This window comes from Phascolarctos cinereus, unplaced genomic scaffold (genome assembly GCF_003287225.1).
Source record: "Phascolarctos cinereus isolate Bilbo 61053 unplaced genomic scaffold, phaCin_HiC Scaffold_3;HRSCAF=262, whole genome shotgun sequence".
In the NCBI taxonomy this organism is placed as follows: Eukaryota; Metazoa; Chordata; class Mammalia; order Diprotodontia; family Phascolarctidae; genus Phascolarctos; species Phascolarctos cinereus.
This window is the reverse complement of record NW_027555736.1, coordinates 204,955,516-204,980,333: the sequence shown is the minus strand read 5'-3', so window position 1 is coordinate 204,980,333 and position 24,818 is coordinate 204,955,516. Positions and strand designations below refer to the sequence as shown.

At 37.4% G+C, this 24,818-nt stretch overlaps 1 protein-coding gene across 2 annotated transcripts in view; it reads right to left on the bottom strand.

Moving 5' to 3' along the window:
• Positions 1-5,560: 5,560 nt before the first annotated feature.
• Positions 5,561-24,818, bottom strand: part of UBR7 (ubiquitin protein ligase E3 component n-recognin 7) — a 32,820-nt gene continuing 13,562 nt past the window's right edge. The window contains exons 8-11 of one of the 2 annotated variants that reach the window (XM_021000279.2): positions 24,622-24,771; positions 23,886-24,048; positions 20,196-20,257; positions 5,561-7,757 (exon numbers count right to left, since the gene is read on the bottom strand). In XM_021000279.2, the coding sequence (XP_020855938.1) occupies positions 7,665-7,757; positions 20,196-20,257; positions 23,886-24,048; positions 24,622-24,771 (468 nt within the window). In that variant the 3' untranslated portion in view covers positions 5,561-7,664. The remainder of the gene's footprint in view (positions 7,758-20,195; positions 20,258-23,885; positions 24,049-24,621; positions 24,772-24,818) is intronic. The other variant, XM_021000280.2, reaches the window with a different exon arrangement.

Below are 24,818 nucleotides of genomic sequence, written 5' to 3'. Positions count from 1 at the left end.
CCTGAGTGAAAAAAAATGGACATTTGATGAACTGAAATATTTTCAGGTATTTGTAACAAAAAGACAAGAACTGAATGGAAAATTCGATATGAAAGATCCAGAAGAAATATAAGGAAAACATTAAAGACCAATTATAAGACACACATTAAGGTCAAACTGTTTACTTATTATACATATGAAAATGTTATCAGTATTTTTAAAACTGTCGTCATTACCAAGGTAGTTTGAAAGAAAGGTTGGAGCAAAGTTGTGTTTAATGGGATGATGCTAAAAAACAAAAATGGTTAGGAAAAGGTAAAAGAGAACAATTATATTATAAAAATGGGGTGTGAAAGAAAGAACTAATATAAAGGATGGAGGTGAGGGTGGAGGGCTGGTTATGTTGGAACCTTACTCTTATCTGGGTTGAAGAAGAAACAGTGGGAAATGCCTGGGTTCAAATCCTAGCTGTGTAATCCTAATCAAATCAAATTCCTCTCACTGAAATTTCAGTTTCTTCATCTATAAAATGGAGAAAATAATGCTTCTATTACCTACCTCAAAGGATGTTGGGGAGAAAGTAATTTTTTTAGCCTTAAAGCCTTTAAACAAAGGTGAGTTATTATTATCATTCATGTGAAACTGTGAGTATATAATTTAACTACATATGGTCTATACCCCAGGCATCCCTCACATCGTAGGGTTTCTTGTTATCTATTAAATGACATCGATTAATACCTGTCTTGGCAAATTACTTCTCTCTGAGTTTATTTCCTCGTCTGTAAAATGGGGATGAAAATTCTTGCATTCTCTTGCCTTCCTGGTCTAATGAAATGGAATAAAGCATTCGTTAAATATTTACTATGTGCCAAAGCACTGTGCTAAGTGCTAGAGATATAAATAGAAAAGCAAGAGTTGTTGAGAATCCAGAATATGAAGGAGGGAAAAAAAACACCTTGTATAGTTCATCATAGATGTAAATTTTCATGTTTTCATGGCTCAAAATTGGTGGCCCGTTGGGACAGGTAGGTGGCACAAGGCATAGGGCATCAGCTCGGGAGTCAGGTGTACCTGAGTTCAAATCTGGCTTCATATACTTACTAGCTGTGTGACCCTGGGCAAGTCACTTAACCCCAATTCCCTCCAAAAAAAAATTGGTTGTCCCAAAGTTGTTGTTTATCCTTCCTTCTCGAAGAGAACCATGACATCAGGGAGATGATGATATGATTTGCAATTGACTTTGATTTGAGTGAGGGAGGGCTGTGCAAGGTCACCAGCCTCACTTTCTCCTTTGGAGCCATTTGGATCCAGTGGCCAGATACAGATCAGGACTACTGGAGATGGCCCCTGGATGCAATAGCCTTTTTTAGGCACCTTGGCCTTTTTAAGCTAAGGTCTTTAATAGGTCTCAGTTTGACTAGGGAAATGCCCATTAGGTGATTAAGGCTATGTTGGAGAGGCAGAGAACGGCCTCTTTTACCTAGTCCAAAAAAAAAAATCAATCTGGGAGGGGATTTCTGGCCAAAACAAAAACAATTGCTATTTACATTCATTCTGTACATTCATCCAAACAATGACCAAGTGGGGCTTGGCCTGGGTCCCAAAGAAAAGCTATGAAAATGCATTTTCCTCCCTTCTTCAAAGAAGTGGGGTAGAACCTTGCCTATGATGGAGTTAGTTTATGTACTAGCTTAGTTTTGCTACACTGAGTTCCCCCCCCCTTTCTTTTTATTTATTTATTTATTTGACTGTACTCTTATTTAACTTGATATTCAGACTTCATGGGAAAACACTGACAACATAGTAACCTTCAAAGAATTTATTTGTGCTTCACATATCAGCTATATTGTAATTTTAATAAGTATAGCATCCTGAAACAAATGCTTAAAACCTTTTAAATTCAGTTACTACATTTGTAAATACCTGAAATCATGTTAAGGAAAATGAAGAAATCACCATAAATTACGATTCTTTGTACTTTTTAATATGAGGACAAATATATACAAAATAACATTTTTTTCAGCAACTAAAAACATTAACTCAATATTCAGAATCACTGTGTCATAAACTAATAAAATAACCAAGGTAAAAGTCTCTTTGTTTTATTAGATTTGGGGAGAAAATAACTGTTTATAACCAAGTTTATAACCAAGACAGAAAAAATAAGGAGAACTTTCCCACGTGGGTACAAAAAGCCCCCCTTGAGTTTTCATGTTTCATCAAACCTGAAAAGAACAGTAACTAAAAGTAACTCCAAATCACTGTAAATCATAAACACAGCTCTAAGGAGCTTTTAAGTGGGTTTAGGAGTATTCCTTCTTTGTAATACAAATAAAGGTCCAACTTAAGGTCCTCCCACCACCAAGACACAAATGTTCCTTTAAAAGAAGTTCCATATACTGGGCTATATTATTTGACATCACACGTGCTTAATAATTAGAATATTACATATATAGCACCTTTCAAGTAAAGATCTTAAAGTACTTTTCAAACATTGGCTTCCTTTTCTTTTAAAAAATTTTTAGAAAGAAATCATCATTAGCAACCTAAAGAAGTCCCTGGAGGGTAGTGAGAGCTACTGTGAGACTCAGGTCCCTGTATTCTTCCTGCTGTAGGTTTTGTATTCATCCTTTTTTTTTTTTTAACTATTTTAGAAACAACCATGATTTTTGTACTCTGTCTCTGCCATAAACTGTGAGTTTCTTAAGAATGATCACATCCAATACTTCCTAACTGTGTGACTGTGTGACTGGGCAAGTCACTTAACCCCAATTGCCTCACTAAATTAAAAAAAAAAATGATCACACCCCAGCTCTAAATCACAGTAGAAAGTCATCTCCTGGGAGGCAGGGACTGTTCTTCATCCTTAAATACCCAGTGACTTATAGAGCTTATATTATAAAGAGAGGTTTATATTATGAATTTGGGCTGCATCAAGAGGCAACGCTTCCAGGAATAAGGAATACTTAAATTAGGAACATTCACTGCAGTAAATGGAATGAGGGCTTATGTGGGAGTTTAAGGAGATTTAATCAGTTTCTTCTCTTGCCCATTTCATCTTTTCTACATCCACACTCTAGAGCAAGGGTTCTTAACCTTGGGTCCATGGATAGATTTCATGGATTCCATGAAATTAGATTAGAAAATAAAATTGCATCTTTATCTTCACTAACCTCCCACTGAAATTTTAAATACTTAAAAACATAACTCTGAGAAAGGATCCATATGCTTCATTAGACTTCCAAAAGGGTCTAACACAAAAATGGTTAAGAATTCATCCATGATTTTGCTCAAGATTTTATGAGTCCAAAAGAGATTTATTGGAGGATGTTTCTTTTAACCAGTTAGCTATAGATGGGAGCAGAATATAGTCAACAAATCTGCGTCCAAATTGGGTAGTAGTGTGGCTTCTGTAGGGAGGATGGATCAAAGAGTTGACAACTCAATAGAGATGCCTTGAGGGAAAGCCTTCATAATTCTTTAAGTATTATGCAAATGTAAATTACCATTCCTCCAAAAATAGCTTCCCAGCCTTCCCTTCAGTATAGGAAAATTCCCGTCCTTGATGTGTTAGAGATGCTTCCTCCTTTCTGGAGTTGCAGGATGGTGATTGGTGGGCAGTGAAGAGGTATTGGCTCCAACCATTTTGGGATCTTTGGGTGCAGCAACTGGTTGATGGGATTGAGAGCATGGGACTGAATATTTTCCAATTTACTCAAGGTTGGCAAACAAGGGAAATGTTTGGAGAAACTTCCTGACAATGTGAGTTGCCCAAAAGTGGCATGAGCTGCCTTAGCTGGTAGTAGATTCTCCCTCAGTGGGTACCTTCAAGCAGGGGTTGGATGACAACTGGGTGGGCATGTCACATGGAGGTTTCCTTTTAGATATGGGTTGGCCTAGATGGACGCCTGGGGTCCCTTCCAACTATAAAATACCGTATGAATTTAAATCCTCTGATCCCATGACCTTTAAGTCAGTAGTGTAAACACAGCACTTGGTCCTGGACAACTGATTGTAACAGATATGGCTATCTATGGGCTCCTCCTTGTCCTTATAGTTGGGTAACGGACACTTTCATTTAGGATAGATGAAGCCAGGGTAATGTAGCTACATTTCCCTTGGACCTTGAGCCACTTGGGCTTCATGACACAATGGGAAAGTGAAGACAGTGCCTTAACACTGTTAACTCTCCCCTTTTGATTATCTGAAACAACTCGTTTGCTATTCATGTCAAGAATAAAAGAGGTCCTTTTTGTGGTGGCCAAGAATTGGAAATTGAGAGGATGCCCATCAACTGGAGAATGGCTGAACAAGTTGTGGTATATGAATGTAATGGAATACTATTGTGCTGTAAGAAATGATGAGCAGGCTGACTTCAGAAAAACCTGGAAAGACTTGTATGGTCTGATGCTGAGTGAAGTGAGCAGAACCAGGAGAATGTTGTACACAGGAATAGCCACGCTGTGCAATGACTAATATTGACAGACTTAACCCTTCTCAGCAACACAAGGATCTAAAACATCTCCAAAGCCCTCATGATGGAAAATGCTACCCACAAAGAACTATGGAGTTTGAATGCAGATCGTAGCATACTTTTGCTATTTTTTCCCCTTCTGTTGTGTTTTGTTTCCTCTTTCTGGTGGTTCCTCCTATTGGTTCTAATTCTTACTTACATTACTAATGTGAAAATGTTTAATAGGAATGCATATGTATAGCCTATATCAGATTGTGCATCATCTTGGGGAGGGGTGGTGGGAGAAAAATTTAAAACTCAAAAGCTTATGGAAGTGATTGTTGATAATTCAAAATATATTAATAAAAAAAAGAATGAAAAAGCTCAAATAGGAGTATGGACATACTAAAGAGATAGCATGAGACAGCAGAAAAATAATTTAAGTTGGGACTCAAATCCTGGCTCTGCCAGCTTTGACCATAGGCAAGTCACTCCACCCCTTGATTCTGTTTTTTTAATCTGTAAAACAGAAACGATACCTTTCCCCGCTCAGTCAGCAAACGTTTGTCAGACACAATGCTAGGAAACAAAATTTAGAAGCTCTTGCCTCTAAGTATACATTCTATTGGGGGTAACGTATGCATGTCTAAGGATATACCAAAAAACAATGTACAAATTGGATCAGGAAAGGTCTCATGTTGTAAGTAGCACCTGAGCTGAGCGTCAGATTCCACCAGGTCAGATAAGGAAGTGCAGGAATGCCACACAGGAACATGACCATTTTGGCAGCACTGAAGAGCACATGAAGGGGAGTGATGCATAAGGCCTGATAGGGTGGTTGGAGCCAGGTCATGAAAGGCTGAACAGATGAGTTTTGGATGGCACCAGTTTCTTTGTACAGGGAAGGGATGTGGTAAGACTGGTGCTATCAGAATATTATGTTAGTAGGTCTGGAGGGATGGACTCAAGAGGGAAGACTTACCTCAACAATGATCCTTTTGAGAAAAACACTTCATAACTCTGGAAAGTACTAGATTGATGTGAATGATCACTTCCTGCAATAGGGAGGCTTGGTTGCATAGTTATTAAAGACAAAAAAGTTCATTTGAAGAAGATATAATACACAGATCTTTTCTGAATGTTTTATTTAAATTTTTACAGAATCTTGATTGAAATTAAGTATGTAGTTACAATTCCAGTAACAATTTCTACAAAAATGCACATACAATACCAGAATTTATTGTTTTTAAAGCAACTAATATCATATTCCTCTCTTGCATAAAACATGCGCTGAGCACATTTGCATCTTGACCAAAATTAGTCTCTGTGAGGAGAGGTGGCCCAGTAAAGTCAGTCAGAAAAGGAGCTGTGAACAACAGGTATAAAAGAAGTTTTTTGGTCAATGTTAAGGAAGGAACAGTGCCTTTCATCAAACAAGCTCTTCAGCACTAGTGGCAATTTGTTCTGTGGACGACCAGTCTCAGACCTGGTGGGTTTTGTCCCTGCCAGGTGAGTAAGTTACTTTGGGGCATTGGGTCAGAAATAACTGGCAGGACTATGGCTTATCCAGATTTTGTATTCCCAGTCCCTGCCACTGAATTTACACACCTTAGGTACTTTGATAATAAAAGTTTGTTGAATGAAAGAGGCAAACTTTTAGGCCACATGGAGATACAGCCCTGGACCACAGGTTAAAAAAACACACAAACCAAAAACTGTCAGACTAGTAGAAAAAGCACAGAATTTGGAGTCAGAAGACCTGAGTTCAAATCTCAATTCTGCTGTTTACTTATGACCTGTGACCCTGTAACAAGTCACTTAGCTTCTCTGGCCTTATTTCCTTACCAGTAAAATGAAAGGCTTAGATAAATTCTAAGGTCTCTTCCAACTCTAAATTCTATGATCCTGTTATCTGAAAAATGAAAGTACACAGACCTACAAGTCTGTCCTAGCCACAACCACCAGTCACCCTGGCCCTCCTAACTAGTCCTGAGAGCCTTAGCTCTAACAGACCGTGGCAGGGCCTCCTGCAGAATCCTCACTCTTGCAAGGAATGCTAAGTGTCACGGCTGTGTGGTGAGCCCTCCTGAGGTTCAGAAAGCACGAGGATCTACCAGCCAAAGACCACCGCTGCAGATAGGAGAACCACTTGAAAAGGCAGTTTGATTTATTCTAGGCCCAATGCCTAACTTAACTCTAAGATACTAGTCATGAGTGGGCATGCCAAAACTGAGTTCCTACTGAACCTATGTGGCCTCTATGTGAGCATACTTTGTCATCAGGGCCTTAAGAAACCCAAAGCAGTTAATGTGTCTTAAAACACATCCATCATCTATTTCCAGGAAGAATCTGATTCACATAGAGGGAGGCACTGATTCAAGGCTACATACTTCTCAATGAATGCTCTTGCTCCACAAAAACCAGGGGAGGTGGGAAGCTGTCAAGGGAACTTCCTACTAACTGAAATGGCTTTCCATGGAGCTTCACATTTCACAAACGTAGGAAACCTGACCAGCTTCCAAAGGAGATGCCATCATAGTTGAAAGGGTGTCAATTTTTCCTTACATTAAAAAAAAAATCATCCATGAGCACAAAATCTTTCTTTCTATCCATTTTCATAAAGTCTGTCCCCTTCCATATGCGGCACACGCTGCCCCGGTCGCAAAGCTCACCGCCAGTAAGATAGTCTGCCATGGATATACTTGCTTCAGCCCAGGTTTGGAGAGAACATAATTTGCTGGGATCCTGATAACAGTATTTCTAAAACACAACAGTATCAAAGTAGGTCAGTTTTCAATGTAGGCTCATAAGTATCCCTGATAATATCAAAAATCCAAAGCACTTTGTAAACAACCACCAAAATTTAACAGGGTTAATACCCGGCTTATAGTACTAGGCAGCAGAAAGGGGGCTATTATCCTGGCAACCTTTTCTTAAAACCAAATCGAACTCCCTAAAACCTAAAACCAATTGACACCAGGGGTGGGGAATGGGAGTCAACAAACCAGAGTTACATTGAACTGAGTTCACAATGAGGATCACTGGTAGTGAAATTAGAATATGCATTCTGGTCATTAAAGTAATGGCATGTAGTAACAGCAGAAGGCTGGAGAAGTCCTCTTGGAAAGGGGCATAGTGAAAAGGGGACCAAACAGTTAGAAATCTGCCTCCTTTATTCATTGAACAGCAGCATTCCCATTTGGCCTGAAATAAAAAGCTTATCTATGCCATTCTAGCTGCAGTAATATTGCATCCCATCTAGCCGCCTTCTCTTTCTTGACTGAAATTCTTCAAAGAATTGCTGAATGTCCTCCCTCTTAACAACCTGTTGGTGAATAATAAAATAAATGGTAGTTAGGAGAAAATAAAATAGTCACAAAAAAGCAAAGGGGAAAAACATACTCTCAAGATTTATCCCTTTCCCCAAAAGAGAAGGAGAGGTTTTTCAAAATCCTCCCTGAAGTTACTGAAAGTTCAGCCTTCCCACACCCCTACCCCTGAATTCTCAAGCAGAAGCAAAATGATGAAACTTGGGAGACTGCTATCAGCCGCTGAGGTATGTACCAGCATTTGTAGCCCTGCCAAGGTCCCAGCCGTGATGCCAATGATCCACACATGTGATGGAAAAAGCCTGAAGTCAGAACTTGAAATAAGTAACTTCTCTGAATCTCATTTTCCTTACTTATAGGCAACCGGGTGGCAGCAGGATAGAATGCTGGACCTGAAGAATCCTGACTCAGACACCTGCTAACTGTGTGACCCTGGATCAAGTCAATTAACCTGTTTCAGCCTCAGTTTCCTCATCTGTAAAATGGGCATAATAGTGCTCACTTCAGAGGGTTGTTGTGAGGATCAAACTGAGACAACCTATGTACAACTCTTTGTAAACCTTAAAGGGTTATAGACATGTTAGCAGTAGGAGACGTAAACACTTTTAAAAATAAATATTTCACATAGTGCTCTGATGTTTGCAGAGCACTTTCCTAACAACAACTTGATGAGGTAGTTATTAATACAAGTATTACTATCCCAATTTTATGTTTTTTTAGTGCTCTGCTAGTAATGGGGTTAAGTGACTTGCCCAGGGTCACACAGCCAGTAAGTGTCAAGTGTTTGGTCTGAGGCGGGGTTTGAACTCAGGTCCTCCTGAGTCCAGGGCCAGTGCTCTATCCACTGTGCCACCTAGCTGCCCTGGAAGTCTCTATTCCTACAGAAATGTTTAACTTTAACTGATATCCCTAAGGACACACAATGTGGGGTTAACCATGTGCCTGACAAAGGCTGGGACCATCTACTGAACCTATTCTTATGGGTGGAGACAATAAGGACCACACACTATGGTCTCTCACTTACCAAAGTCCAACAATATTATCAATACCGTAAGTTGTATTTTTTTACTTTGTAAAATACTTCAATATCAAAAATTGCCAGCATTAAAATGTTCACTGGGGAGGCCACCTTTTGGTAATGGAGTTTTAGGCCATCACAACCCATGAAAAAAAATAACTCCAAATGTCTCTCAATCCCACATGGACTTCTTGCACTTAAAAAAATAAAAGTTATCTCAACATGAGGAATTAACATCCTTCCAAATGTTCAACACATTCTTGTTTCTTTAAAGAATGTTTTATATTTATAACTATATGTCTGATCATATTCTTGGCAGACTGATTCCCAGATATTTTAGGTACCTTGTAGTTATTTTGAATGGAATTTCTTTTCTGTTGTTTATTCCTGGATTTGTTCTTGCTACAGAGAATTGATAATCGTGTACTTATTTTCTATCATGTAATTTTTTGAAGCTAATAATTTTCTCAATTCCTTCACTGATCTAGGATTTTCTAAGTAAATCATTTTATCATCTGCAACTAAGGGTAATTCTATCTCCTCTTTGACAATTTTATTGCTTTTAATTTCTTTTTATTGCTACTACTAGCATTTCAAGCATTATGAAAAATAATACTAGGGAGATCAGATATCCTTGCTTTAGCCATGTTTCCCAGGAAAACTTCTGATGTTTTCCCCATTGCAAGTAATGCTAGCTCTATAGTGTTTTGTTTCGTTTTTTTTAACTGACTAAGATAACCCTTCAAAGACTATGCTTTTTAGGGGAAAAAAAAGTATTTTGCCAAAAGTCTTTTCTGCATCTATTGACATAATTACGTGATTTGGGATGTTTTTTGTTTATAATACAATTAATTATGTTATCTTCCTAATGATGAACCTGCTTAGTATAAATCCAACTTCATCAAGTGAATTTTCCTCCAGGAATTCCTTTATGACTTATTATACAGTTTTATTTGCTGAGAGTAGGTTAACATCTCAGTTTTAAGCTCTGGAAATTTGTATATTTTATTATTTAAGTAATTATTTGTTTCTTATAAATTTTCTATTTTGCTAGTATAAAATTATGTATAACAGATTTCAATAATGCATTTTACTTCTCAAACCTTGTTCATTTTTAATTACTGATTTTATTTTCTTTTTTTGTGACCAGGTTTATCTATTTTTACTTGGAGAAGAACTTATTTGAAAAGAGCTGCTGAGGAAACTGGAAAGTAACTTAGCAGAAATTAGATTTAGATCAACATCTTAAACCATATGCCACCATAACCTCAAAATGGATATACATAACCTAACTATTTAAAAAGTTACACCATAAAAACACTGGTGGAGAACCAGATCAGGTTTCTTTTTAAAGACAGCCACAGCAGAATTCTTAACCAAACAATGGTTAGAGGCAATCAAAAAAGACAAAAGATAATTTCTATCACATAAATGAAAATTTTTCTGTGATATGTAGGGAAGCAGATGAATGGGAAAAATCTTTGTATCAAACATCTCTGATCAGCCATTCCCAATGAGCAAATGGTCAAAGGACAAGAAGAAACAACATTCAAAACAAGACTGACAAACTCTTAACAACCATATGAAACACTACTCTAAATCACTAAAAATAACACAAATGCAGATTAAAACACTTGACAAAGGAGTTAGATCCTATTTCTTGTCTTTTCCCCTCTCACTTATCCCTACTGATTTCTGTCTTCATCCTCCCTTTCCAACATAGGACCTCTTGTTCAACTCTCTCCAATGTGTAACCTCCCAGGGTTCCAACCATTTCTTCCCCTCAGTGAAAGTTAGCACAAAGATGCACAACCCCTTCTTACTTAAAAAAAGTCCATCTCCTGAAGTATCCAAACCATCAAGCAACCACAGGTAGTTGCTTATTTCAGCCATTCCTGCCTGCACGGGATCACTGAGATGATGCCACATCCTTTCTTGTCTACTGTCTGTAACCAGACTCCCTCTCCTTATGTAATCTTCCTCACTATGTTCTGCCCTTACTGTTCTCCCATATAAAAGGCAAGAGGAACATACAGAAGTCCCTTATCCGCTTCTCTCAAGTCTTTCCTGATCACTACCTGGTCTCCTGACCCTTTTCTCTACCTGCTTTGCACTCTCCTCACATACAAAACGTTCTTCTGTATTATCGGACCATTAACATTGGTTTATTAAGGATACGATTTTGTTCTCTGAATTAATTCACTTCTTCCACCTCCTATCCTGAATGATCCTGTTCTGCTGCTTAATCCTAAGATTGATTCTTTAGTGCACTAGTGTTCCCTGTGCCTTCTGTCACCGAGATACTGAAAAAAATGTATTGTTCTACTGAAAATCAAACATCCCCACCCACACATTCAATGACCTCGTTCAGTCAGTCAGTCCCGGCTATGTGAAAACAAACATTTCCTTTCTTAGTCTGGAAGTATTTAACTTCCTCCGGCCAGGTAACTTGCACTTAATAACCCGCTCACCTCTGATTTCTTTTGAAGAAGAGATTCAAATTTTTCCCTCTTACTGAATGTTCAATTAATTTCTTGGATGTTTAGGCTCTGCCACAGAGTATTTTATTCTGGAGGAGACAACCAATTTCCCTTGGTCTATGGGAGTATCAAATTTTATCCCCCCCCCCCCCGATTTCTTGTAACCACAGGGCAATGTTGTGTTCTTCTGGTTAATTCTCCTTGAAATCTGATATTTTTTCCTTGCTACATATAAAAGTTGTTCTTTGATAGTTTAATTATGAAATCTGACCACAAGATTTCTTGGTGAATTAAATCTGGAGTTTCCGTCAGTGTTCTATGGATTCTCTTGATCTATACTTAGCAATCTGCTCTCACTATTTCTGAGCAATTTTTCCATGTGACTTCTAGAAACATGGTATTCTTTTTCAGTACTGCATTTCTGGTGTTTCCTCTCCTCCAAAATATCCAGCACAAGGCCCAAATCTGCCCTAGGAAGCGGTGCCACCCCAGGGAGGAATTTACTGAAGTTAACTGCAAAAGCTGCCTAAAACTGATAAAACCTAAGGAGTACGCAGGGTCAGTAGACACCGTTGGAATTAGGAAAACACAAGGGCTTCTAGTGCCAAAAACTATGGGCTGTGGAACAGATCTTAATTTTTCCAGTAAGAGTTACTGTAGCAGGTTCTTTCATTTTTTCCCCTTCTATTGTTGCTGTGTTCTGCATTTCATTGTTTTCACCTCTCCTACTTAGTGTGGTGAGGGGAGAGCTGCCTCCAGGACATCTCACTTGGCCATCTTCCCAAAGTATCTCCTCCTATACTTCTTTAAAAAGAAATATTTCTTTTAATTATGAATTTATCAATTGACAAACATTAACATTTCAAGATAAAAAGAACAGAAAAAAGGATTTTATATATACACAAAAAACACACACACACATATTATTAGTTTGCTAAAAAAAAAGTCAAGTTTAAGTCTATATACATCCTTGTCTGCATTTCTTTTCGTTTTCTTCCATGTGTTTAAAATTTTTTTTTTGAAGCCCCCCCCCCCCCCCCCCGCCGCGACATCTACCTCCCAAGTAGACTTCCTCCTCTTTAACAAATGTAGAGTTGGGGCAGCTAGGTGGCGAAGTGGATAGAGCACTGGCCCTGGAGTCAGGAGTACCTGAGTTCAAATCCAGCCTCAGACACATAACACTTACTAGCTCTATTTCTCTGCCAAGAGGTGGAAAGTAACTTTAATCACAAATCTTTGAAGTCATGACTGGCTGTTTGGTCAGAGTTCTGAGGTCTTTCAAAGTTTTTTCCTCTCTTACTATTAATGTAACTATTATGTAAATTATTCTTATTTCATTTTGTATCAGCTCATAAATTTTTCCATATTTCTCTGAGTCAATCAATCACCATTATTTATGGTGCCACAAAATCCTATAACATTAATATACCACAATTTGTTTAGCCATTCCCCAGTTAAAAGCCACCTATGTTTTGTTTCCAGGTCTTTGCTACAACAAAAAAAGTGTTGCTCTGAATATTATTCTGGGTGTGGATTTTCCTCCCTCTGTTCCTGACCTCCTTTGGGAAGGTGCTGAATGGTAGCAACATCAGGTCAAAGAGCATGTACAAGTTTGGTGATTTTGGGGGTGCTTTCCAGATTAGTTAGAACAATTGATTCACAGTTCTATTAACAGCGCATTCAGAGAAGATTCTGGAAAGATGGTGGAATAGGTCAGAAAATTCTGAGCTCTCAAGATTTTCCTCCACAAAAGAGATGAAATAGCGCCTCAGGGCAAATATCAAGCAGTAAAAATAAATAAGAGTAAGGACAGAATAGGAGTCTCCTGGGACAATCAGAAGATTTGAAGAAAAGTCCCAGGACAAGGTTTGGTCCCTGCAAAGAGTAAACACCTCCAGGCTAGGTCCTAGGTCAGCTTAAACAACAAGGGGCAAGCCCTGGGGTTAGCTAAGTTGGGAGGCTGCCTCAGTGCCAGCAGCAAGAACTTTTACCTCCAGACAGTGAGGGGAGCTGGACATCTGAGGGAGCCTCTGCTGACAAGGAACACCAGACCCAGCTGTGCTGCAGAGATGCTACAGAAGCAGTGGTCTGGGGCCCCACTGGGTGTGGGTACTTATAGGAGGCTGGAGGATCTGAGGCCAGAGGTACCATACCCCAGGACTAGAGGTGATTATAAAAACTAAGCTACTACAAATAAAAAAGGGACATTTAATGAACCGTTAGATTTTCAGGACTTTGTTTAAAAACAACAACTGAACTTAATAGAAGATTTGACATACAAGAGCCAAGAAAAACATAAGGTACATACCAAAAACTAATTACAAGGGACTCAGTAAGGACAGACTATTTACCTTTATGTATATAAAATGTAAAATTTATGTCTAAGACTGCTATTAGTAATTAGGTAGTTTGTAAGAAATATTGGGGTAGACCTGAGTATAATATGACCTTAGAAAGTAAAACTGTTTAGGAACAGCTAAACAGAGTAATTATTTGGTGTGAGAGGAAGAACTGACACAAAGAAATTAGATTGGGGGGGGGAGCTATTCGTTCTGGAAACCTACCTTCATTGGGAATGGGTTCAAGAGGGAAAAAAACCACAAAAAAAAAACAATAAATAAATAAATAAATAAATTGAGTATAAAAGTCTTCTAAATTCAGAAAGAAAAAGAATGCTAAGGGGATAGGGAAGGGGAGAAAGGATAAGGGAGGGACTTCTAGAGGGGAGGGTAAGGGAATAGGTCAAAGAGGGGGGATATAGAAGGATGTTTGGATTAATGGCAATGGGAGGAAAAGGGAGGGATCCTTGGGAGGATTAGGAAGGGATAAGGAATAGGTCAAAGGGGGGTATAGAAGGGCATTTAGATTTATGGGAATGGGAGGATAAAGGAAGGATCCTGGGGGCATGGGGGTGTAGATTAAGTAACAGAAGGGCAAGGTAGTGGGTAGAAGTAAAGTAGAAGAGTTAGGAGGGATAGGAAATAAGAGATACAAACAAATACAAAAACAAAGATCAGAAGTAGAATTTGTTAGGAAAGTATATGTCTATACATGTATATATGTATGTGTATATATGTATATCTATATATCTATATCTATAAATATATCCAAGCTTAATTGTAGCCTTGACATACAAGAGCCAAGAGAAATATAAGGTACACACCTAAGACTAATTACACGAGACTCAACAAGGACAGACTGTTTACCTTTGTGTATATAAAAGGGAAAGGAAGAAAGGCGGAAAAAAGAACAAAGTAAAAAGTGCATAGCAGAGAACAAAAGAAAACTAACAAGAAAGCAAAGAAAAGATGGACAGCTCTCAATATAGCAGTAGTATTTATTATATAGGCTTTCTTGAAATGGAAATTTACTGCTATATATTTTGAATCCTCTCGTGTTCTGCTGTGCACATAACATGCTTTTTTTACCCCTATTTTCTTATTTTTATTTAAGTTTACAATGTTTCTTTTTCTTTTCTTACTGTGTATTTATTTAAGTTTCAGTAATAACCCCCCTAAAAACAAACAAACCCAACCCAGTGCATTCATTTGTATGCCTGCTTCTACACAACTCCTCCAACAATTACAATGTTCTTTTTTTGTTATTTTTGCCAATCTAATATGTGAGAGGGAACCTCAGTTATTTTAATTTCAATTTCTCTTACCTGGAGCACTTTTTTCACATGACTGTTCAGAGCTTATATCTCCTCATCTGAGAACTGCCTGTTCATATTCTTTGACCCTTATTTATTATTGGCAAATAGCTCTTGTCTAATATTTGAATCAATTCTTTATGTATCTTGGATGTTAAGACTTACCAGATAAATTTTCTATGAAAATTTTTTCTCAGTTAATAGTTTTCCTTCTGATTCTAATTGCATTTATTTCGAACAGAAGATTTTCAATTTTATGTAATCAAAATAAGCTGCAATGTTACCAACCAAGAATTGTTCAAGGTGTTAAAGGATGTCAGAAAGCAATGTAAGAAGGTGAGCAGGCCACATGCTCTCCTGGTATCCAGACAATTAGAATTTCCTGTAAGTCCATTTTAGATGCAACCCTCACTTCTGGGGTAAAGGTATATATCCTTTTACACAGTGACATCACCATTCAACACATACCCAAAGAAAGTCAAAGACAGAGAGGGAAGGGTCCATACCTACAATAATATTCATAAAGGCACTTTCTGATATAACAAGGAACTAGGTTAACATAGATACGGGTTATATAAGATCTTTACTACTAAATGGAGTAACCAAATAGGTAAGTGTCCTCAAAACAATATTAAATTTTAGCTTTCCTCATAGCCTTGAGATCAAGGATTATACTCTCCTTCTGTACTACACAAACATCAAAAAGTAGAAGAGCTTTGAACTTGGCGTCCTTTGTCCCCAATCTCAGTACGCCTTCAGAACCTCCCTTTTTCTACAGAGGGCAGCCTTACGGTCATCTTTGACCCCTGATTTCTCTCACATGCTCTGCATTCCCCAGTGAGCCAAGATTCATTGATTCTACCTCTACTACAGTTCTCTGATCTACCTCCATCTCTTGGCTCAGACAGCCACTGCTCTGGTTCTGGAATTCATTACTACAGACAACAGCCTATTAACTGGGCTCCGAGCCCATACCTTGCAATTCAACCTCCACATAGCTACCAAGGTGATATTCCTAAAGCATAGTTTTGACCACATCACTCTGTTGTTGCTCAGTAAATGCTGGTTATCTCTGGAGTCAACTAAAAACTCTTCTGGCAGGTTTAAAGCCCATCATAATCTGATTCTAACTGCCTATTAAAAAGCCAAAAAGAGGGGCAGCTAGGTGGCACAGTGGATAGAGTGCTGGCCCTGAAGTCAGGAGGATCTGAGTTCAAATCTGGCCTCAGATCAAACACTTGACACTTACTAGCTGTGTGACCCTGGGCAAGTCACTTAGCCCCCAACTGCCTAAAAAAAAAAAGCCAAAAAGAGAGGGGGAAAGCAATCAGAGTCCAAAAAAAAAGACAGAGAATCTTAAGAAATTAGCAGCCATGGGACCAAACATCAGAAACTTTTGGAATCAGAAAAATGGGGTTCCAAAAGATAGAACTTCCGAAATTGGTGAGGGCATTATCAAACCTCACCTCAAAAGTCCTCAAAAGCACAGAATATCTTCTGTCTGGGTATGTGTGTATCTGGATATAAAATAGGCACCTGGACCCTAATTGCTTCAGAAGGCACAGGTTTTGTCTATTTTATGTGGCAAATAACCACTTAAATTGCAATAGGCCAGAAATGCCAACGATACACCTGATACACCTCAGCTACTGGGAGACTGACACACAATCTCTAACAGCACACTGATAAAGTAGGTCACAACAGGTATTATAGAATACTGTAACCTGTACCGCAGTGTATATATAAGCAGCAGAACAGAACTGCAATTGTATCTTAGAAGTCACCCTATATAATATGACCTTATCAGGACAGCAGCATACATAAAAGTAGCAACAGAGTTGTACAGATGTCACTGTATAATATGGACAGCAAACTTCCTCTAGTGAGATAAAGGGCAGTAGAATAAGAAAGCTGCATTAGGCTTAAAAGAGAAGATAGGAATCTGCATATGACACAAAAAGGGCAAATAGAGTAAAATGCTGATGAATCAGTACAACATTGATTCAGCTCTCTTTGATGACATGAAGGCTCAGCAAGGTCAGCTATTCAAATTATTTGCAGACAGCCTACTCTTTAACAGCACTATACTTTGTAGCTTCCTAAATTAGAGTACCTAGACCATATTTTCATGGTTTGTAATTTTAAAAATTTGAGGAGACCTCTATCTTTGGCCCTATGTTAACTGAAGAGTCATAAGATTAGCTTGAGCAAATGCAGTTGATGATAATAAAGGTAACATTCATATAGCACTCTAATACAACAAACCTATGAGACAGGTAACATAAGCATTTTTATGCTCACTTTACAGATGAGGAAACTAAGACTCAGAAACATATAAATCGTCGTTGGCGAAGTCAGGACTTCAACCTAGGTTTTCTGATGTTAAATCTTTCCACTGTACTAAGATACCACCTTCCATCGTATGTCATACATGTCTCCTGAAGAATGAATTTTTCAACTGAAACTGAGATAATGCACTAAAGCCTAGACATACATAGTTAAAAAAAAAACTCTAACAACTACAATGTAAGATACACCATAAGAATTCTGTGACGTTTCTGAGCAGTCTTATCCCCTGAACAGTTTTATAATGTTAATGACATGGGTCTCTCTTAGCAATGCTTGCCAGCTTCTAAGCTGGCAGGTACTAGGGAATTATGTGCCCCAGAGAAGTCTAATATAGAATGTCAACTTTTCTTTTTACATATGATAATGCTTGAAGGAACATTCCTCCTTCAGAGTCTAAGAAGAAAATAAGAGCAAGTGACGGAAAAGAGTAGGTACATGTGGTTGATTATGTTAGTGATGAAGAAATGACTAATAATGTTTTGAAAGCTGCTGCAAAGTTAAAAAGGCCATGAAAGCAACAGTCAAGATGCCTTTCTGGATGGTTAAAAAAACAAACAAACCCAACAACCAACAGGGAGAAACTTACTTTGGTCTCTGATTCAATAAACCATGTTTTAGAAAGGCAGTCACGTTACACCACCCAGGAAATGACATATCTGCACTCTTTGTGATCAAAGATCAGTGTAAATGATCTCCAAACAAGCTGATATCAGAAATTTTTTCAAGAAGACAAGTAATACAAAGTCTTCTTTTCAAGAAGACCAGTACTGCAGTTAGTCCCCATTCAGTATTATATCCCAGCACCATATACCTAGAGCAAATATGGATCAAATGAGATTATCTGTAAGGGACTTTGAACTTCAGAGTACTATAAAAATATAAACTCTTAAGATTATAAAAACAAACTGAGTGATCATAAAAAGGTTAAATATGTTCTATGTATGCTGTTTAAGAAGACAGGGTGCCTATTAAATAATTCAAAAAGATTTTCATTTAAAAAAAAAGCTATTTCAAAAAACTTTTCCATCACCGAAAGGGTTAACTTCTGTCACTCCAGACAACTCTGTCCTTTAGAATAACTCTCACTCCAAGATTTCTGGAAAAAAAGATGTATTTCTCTACTTGGCTTTGGTCATATATAGATAGATAGATAGATAGATAGATAGATAGATAGATAGATAGATAGATATATGTGTGTGTGTGTGTATGTGTGTATATATATATATTTACACACACACACATACACACACATGATTCCTGAATCCTCACGTTTAGCACAGTGTCTGACATGAAGTAAGTATGAGGTAACAAATGCATGTTCACTTGCATCTAGATGATACGCAAAGGAAACTCAGCCCACTCTCACCCTTGTGCCTCTCTCCTAAGGAAACCTCTCTACGGTTTCTTAATCCAAGGCCTGTGAACTTCAAAAAAAATTGATAACTATATTTCAATATAATTTGTTTCCTTTGTAATCCCATGTATTTTATGTCAATTTAAATACACTATTCTGAGATGGGGTCCAGAGGTTTCGCCAAGCACCCAAAGGAGTCCATGACAAAAAAAAAAAAAGGTTAAGAACTCCTAAGGAAAATTCCTGATATATGATCCCTCAATTCTCCTACTGACTTAAGGCAGGTATTTTGGGAGGCTTGTACAAATACCCAGTTTCATGCAAAAACAATTAAATTCTAATGTTTAATAATTTTTCTACAAGTGATTATAATGATGTCCAAATGACACCTGTCAACATAATTTCTAAAAATGTATACCATAATCTAAAATCAAAATCAAGATTGTTTTAAAAATTTAATACTGCTACAATCGTAGCTAAAAGGTTAAAACCAGTGCCTGACACACGTGCTTAATAAATGGTTACTGACTGAACTTAAAAAGAAAAAAAATAGGAGAAGGGGTTTGGGTAACAGGCCTCCAGAGTTTTAGAAATCTTCGTTAGTTTCAGTGTTATCATTAGGAACATACAGACTCAGAATTTTTCCCCAAGCATTTCATCTCCAGCAATATAGGGGGTAAAATCAGAATAGGGTAAATGGACATAATGCAAACTGGCAAAGGTCAACGGGAAACCCCATTTGGTCAGAAGAATTCTAAAATATCAGGCCTCATGGCAAACACAATTAAATTATCAACAGGATAACAGAGGAATCTGCTCCCCACAGCTCAGACTGGGCACAGGCCAAATGTGTCAATATATGAAAATAAACAACAAAGACAGAACTTCCTAAGACTTTTAGCTGAATGGTAAGTTTGGAAGGGAGAAGGAATAATGGCTGAAAGCATCACAGGGCAGGGGCAAGGGAGAAGTACGCCCAGTGATGAAATTCTGCATTTCCAGGAAAAGGGAGAATTTTAGCTACTTTATATAATGCCAGCCTATCCCCCACAGTTCCTAGTCAAAAATCTGGGGATACTTAGACAAACCTAGGTTTCTCCTATGTCATTTCTGAGCCTGGAAAGGCAAAAACTGCAGGTAGGGCTAAGAGTAACAGTGTTAGTCTTTAAATATATACTAAGGCAAATGGGATGAGTCTTTCTTTATAAGAAGAAAATTATTTTATATCATAGTTTTTTTTGGTTTTGGTTTTTTCTTTAGGCAATTGGAGTTAAGTGACTTGCTCAGGGTCACACAGCTAGTTAAGTGTCAAGTGTTTCGTCTGGGTCCAGATTTGAACTCAGGTCCTCCTGACTTCAGGGCTGGTGCTCTGCCCACTACACCACCTAGCTGCTCCTTTATATCATAGTCTTTAATAAAATTTTCCCTTTCTAGTTGATTGACCTTGAATTTTATCATCCCAGAAACACATCTGATTTCAATTTGCAAAACTAATGGCACAACTGATCATTTAAATTGTCAAAGAAAATAAACCATTTTTAAGGAACTCACAGCAATTTTAAAAACTGTGATTCATCTTACCGTTCCTTCATCAGCAAATCTCCTGAGATAGTCTTTAAGTTCAGTCTTTAAATCATTATATTCTAGAAGAGAAAAAAATACACACACACACACTCAAGTTAACTTCAGTGAAGATGCATCAGCTATAAAATGCAATCTTTCTGTCACTGTGTTTGAATAGTCTTGCCTATTAGAATTTTAAAACCAGAATTATTTCTCTTAGACAAAACCCAGAAGTTCATTCTACATATTATCTAAATTCTTCTAAACTCCCTTCAGCTTCACCTCAGGAACCCCAGTCTTAAAAAAGTAGAGATTTAACTCCAAATATGATTAGCCAAGAAATTAGGTAAAAGCTTTTTTGTTTCTCCACAAATCTAATCTTTGGGAAAATCCAGATATGTCACAGGTTCAATCTCTAAATCCACACTACTATACCCATGATAAAACATTTCAAAAAATACATCTACTGAAAACTTTGGACTCTACTATATGCTTAGCTGCTAGTAGAAAAAAGACCGCATCATAACGAATGCATAAATATCATATCTGTCTTAGGAAATCAAAAAATCTGGTGGGAAAATTAAACTCCCAACAATTTATATTAATGGACACACAAAGACACACAATACTTCACAGCACTCATAATACACATTTAGGTAAGTATATGACAGAGAGGGGGAAAAGAGAAAATTTTACAGGAAGAAAACTTTAGGTCGACAATGTTACAGTGAAAGATTCTTAAAAGATCATTTATCTTCTCATTTTAGAAACAGGGAAATTAAGGCCTAAAGATTAAATGACCAGTCCAAAGTCATAAAACTTTAAGTGGCTGACTTAGGACTCAAACAGGCCTGTTGGTTACTTTTTTCTCACTACACCTGGAATGTAAGAGCTTGGTACAAGTCAGCTGCTGGAAGGGGAAAAGAGAGGAACAGTACAGCAAGAGGGAGTAGGCTCTCGTCAAGAAAGAAATCTGACGGGGTCAGCTAGGTGGCACAGTTGATAGAGCGCCAGCCCTGGATTCAAGAGAACCTGAGTTCAAATCCAGCCTCAGACACATAACACTTATTAGCTGCGTGACCCTGGGCAAGTCACTTAACCCCACTGCCTAAACAAAAACCAAAACAAAAAGAATCTGAAGGCTGGAAGTTTGCTACAAGACAAGTTGTTCTAGAAATGCAGGACAAATTAATGAACAGTGGATGCTGAAAAGGTAGAATTCTGCAGGAACTTGCTGAAGTTACTCTGGATAAAAGAAGGCTCTGGGGAGGGAGAAAATCACAGAAATAGCAAAAATTCCATTTCTAACTGGAAATTCTAATTGCTATTAAAAATTCTAATTCTATCTAACTAATAAAAATTCATAACAAAGTAGGATTGTTTCTTATCAGGAGCAAACTGAAGAACAATGTCAGGGCACTGACATGATTTGAGTAGCGCTGGATGAAAATTATTTCAGGAGATGAAAAGAGAAATGGAAGAAACTGATTTTGTTATATTTTCTGTTACTTCTATGTCCACACTTATTCAAAACAGCACATTTTGTTATTTTTCAAGCATGCAATCATTCTGGAATGCAGTTTTGTTATAATGATTAGAACAGTCAAAAACCAGTATAACATTAAAAAAAAAATTAAACAACAGTAGTGACATATGATATCATAATCACACACCTTCTATATAACTTGCCCTTTTCTATCACTCTTTGTAGTTGGTATGATAGTATACTTAGAGAATCCTAGAGAATCAACTAAAAACTAGCTGAAATAATTAACTTTAGCAAATTTGCAGGACATAAAATAAACCTATATATCACTAGCATTTCTACATAATACCAACAAAGTCTAGCAACAAGAGGAACAGAAATTCCGTTTAAAATAACTGCAGACAATCTAAAATACTTGGGAGTATTGTCCGCCAAGACAAACCCAGGAACTACATGAACACAATTATAAAACACTTTTCACACAAATAAAGTCAGATCAAAACAATTGGAGAAATATAATTGCTCATGGGTAGGCTGAACAATATAATAAAAATGACAATTCTATCTAAATTAATTTACTTATTTAGCGCCAAACCAATCAAACTACCAAAAAGAATTTTTATAGAGCTAGAAAAAATGACAAAATTCATCTGTAAGAACAAAGAATCAAGAACATCAAGGGAATCGATGAAAAAAAGGTGAAGGAAGGTGGCCTAACGGTACCAGAACTCAAACTGTATTACAAAGCGGTAATCACGAAAACAATCTGGTACTAGCTAAGAAATAGAGTGGTAGATCAGTGGAATAGATTAGGTACACAAATACACAGTAGTAAATGACCACAGTAATCTAGTTGGTTTGATAAAACCCAAAGATCCAAACTTTGGGACAAGAACTCACTATTTGACAAAAATTGTTAGGAAAACTGAAAAGCAGTTTGGCAGAAACTAGGTACTGACCAACATCTTACACTGTATACCAAGATAAGGTCAAAATGGGTACATGATTTAGGCATAAAGGGTGGTATCATAAGCAAATTGGGGGAGCACAGAAAATTTTACCTGTCAGATCTATGGATAAGGGAAGAATTTATAATCAAATGAGAGACAGAGAACATTATGAGATGCAAAATGGCTAATTTTGATTATATTAAATTAAAAAGTTTTTGCACAAACAAAACTAATGCAGCCAAGATTAGAAGGAAAGCAGAAAACCAGGAAAAAATTTATAGTAAGTTTTTCTGGTAAAGCCTCTTTCTCAAATACATAAGAGAACTGAGTCAAATTCATAACAATATAAGTCATTCCCCAACTGATAAGTGGTCAAAGGATATGAACAGGCAGTTTTCAGAAGAAACAGAAGAAACCAAAGACACCTATAATCATATGAAAAAAATGCTCTAAATCACTATTGGTTAGAGAAATGTAAATTAAAACTCTGAGATACCACCCTCACACCTATCAGATTAGCTAACACGACAGAAAAGGAAAATGACAAATGTTGGAGGAGATGTGGAAAAACTGGGACGCTAACGCACTGTTGGAGTTGTGAACTAGTCTGACTGCTCTGAAGAGCAATTTGGAACTATGCCCAAAGGGCTAGAAAACTGTGAATATCCTTTGACCCAGCAATATCACTATTAGGTCAAGCTCCCAAAGAGATTAAAGAAAAAGGAAAAGGACCTATACGTACAAAAATATTTACAGCAGCTCTTTTTGTGGTGAAGAAGCAGAAATTGAGGGGATGCCCATCAACTGGGGAATGGCTGAGCAAGTTGTAGTACATGATTGTGATGGAATGCTATTGTGCTATAAGAAATGATGAGCAGGATGCTTTCAGAAAAACCTGGGAAGACTTAAACAAACTGATACAAAGTGAAGTTATCAGAAGTAGAACACTGTACAGAGTAACAGTAATACAATAATCCAAGACAATTCCAAAGGATGTATGATGAAAAATGCTATCCACCTCCAGAGAAAGAACTGATGGAATATGAATGCAAATTGAAGCACACTTTTTTGCTTTCTTTTGCAACATGGCTAACATAAAAATATGTTCTGCATAACTACACATGCATAATCTATATCAAACTGTTTGCCTTCTCAAGGAGGGGGATGGAGAGAGGGAATTTGGAACTGAAAAATTGCCTCTGTACAGGTCAGTTTATATAATGAGATATGCTTTATAATATTACCAAATTCCACTTTTGAGATAATATTTACCACAGATAAGTTCCACTTGCTGGACTCTATTCATGCTGTTAAGTGTATCCATTAAAGGGTCTCTCCTATCTGTTCCCTGGTCACTTTTGCCTTTGTTCTCATAAGCCAGGACTGTGTCATATTCATCTGTCAGGAATAAGACTTCTAGATCTGCATACATTTTCTTTAAAGATAAAAATAAAATTATCATTAGAATTTACTACCCTCAGACCTCAATCTCATGAAAAATTAATAAATTATCATCTGATAGTTTTAATCAATGAGAGAAGTTGGGGGTACCTGGTAAGAAATCTAAAAGCCTATAATGAAGGGGAAATGTTTTATTTTCTTACCATGCAGGTCACTAGAAACCACAAAAGTTATCTGAAGAACATCAAAAAACACACATGCCCTGTAGCATGAGCCCCACCAGCAGCCACAACAGTTTTTAGTATAACTGAGGAGTTCTACTGCAACAATGATTCTTACTAAATACCTCAGAATTAGTCCAAGTCATCTTCCAAGAGGCTGGAAGAATTTGGGCAAAAAGAACAGATTATTTCCAAACTAAGTTAAGAACCTGTGTTCTAAACCAAAATTCACAGGGGAACAAGAGTCAAAGAGGAAAATATTATATGGTTCTAAATTCCTGCTATGACTATATTCTTGATATCAATTTCAAAATATGCCTTCAGTTCTTCTCATTTTAAAAACCTATTCCCCAAACAATCAAAAACTAACTAGACTTAATACTCACCATACAGTCACTACAGGTACATAACTTGTTACGCCAGTTATGGGGCCAATAGGTGGCAGTATCTTGCTTTACATACTTCTTGGTCCTTAGCTCCTGTAGTCTGCAGCCTGAATGGGATTCTGTATTCTGATGTTCATTCATGGAAACTGTCTAGATTAAAGTGAAGCACCAGGTTTTTTTTTTCTTGCCATTTTAAA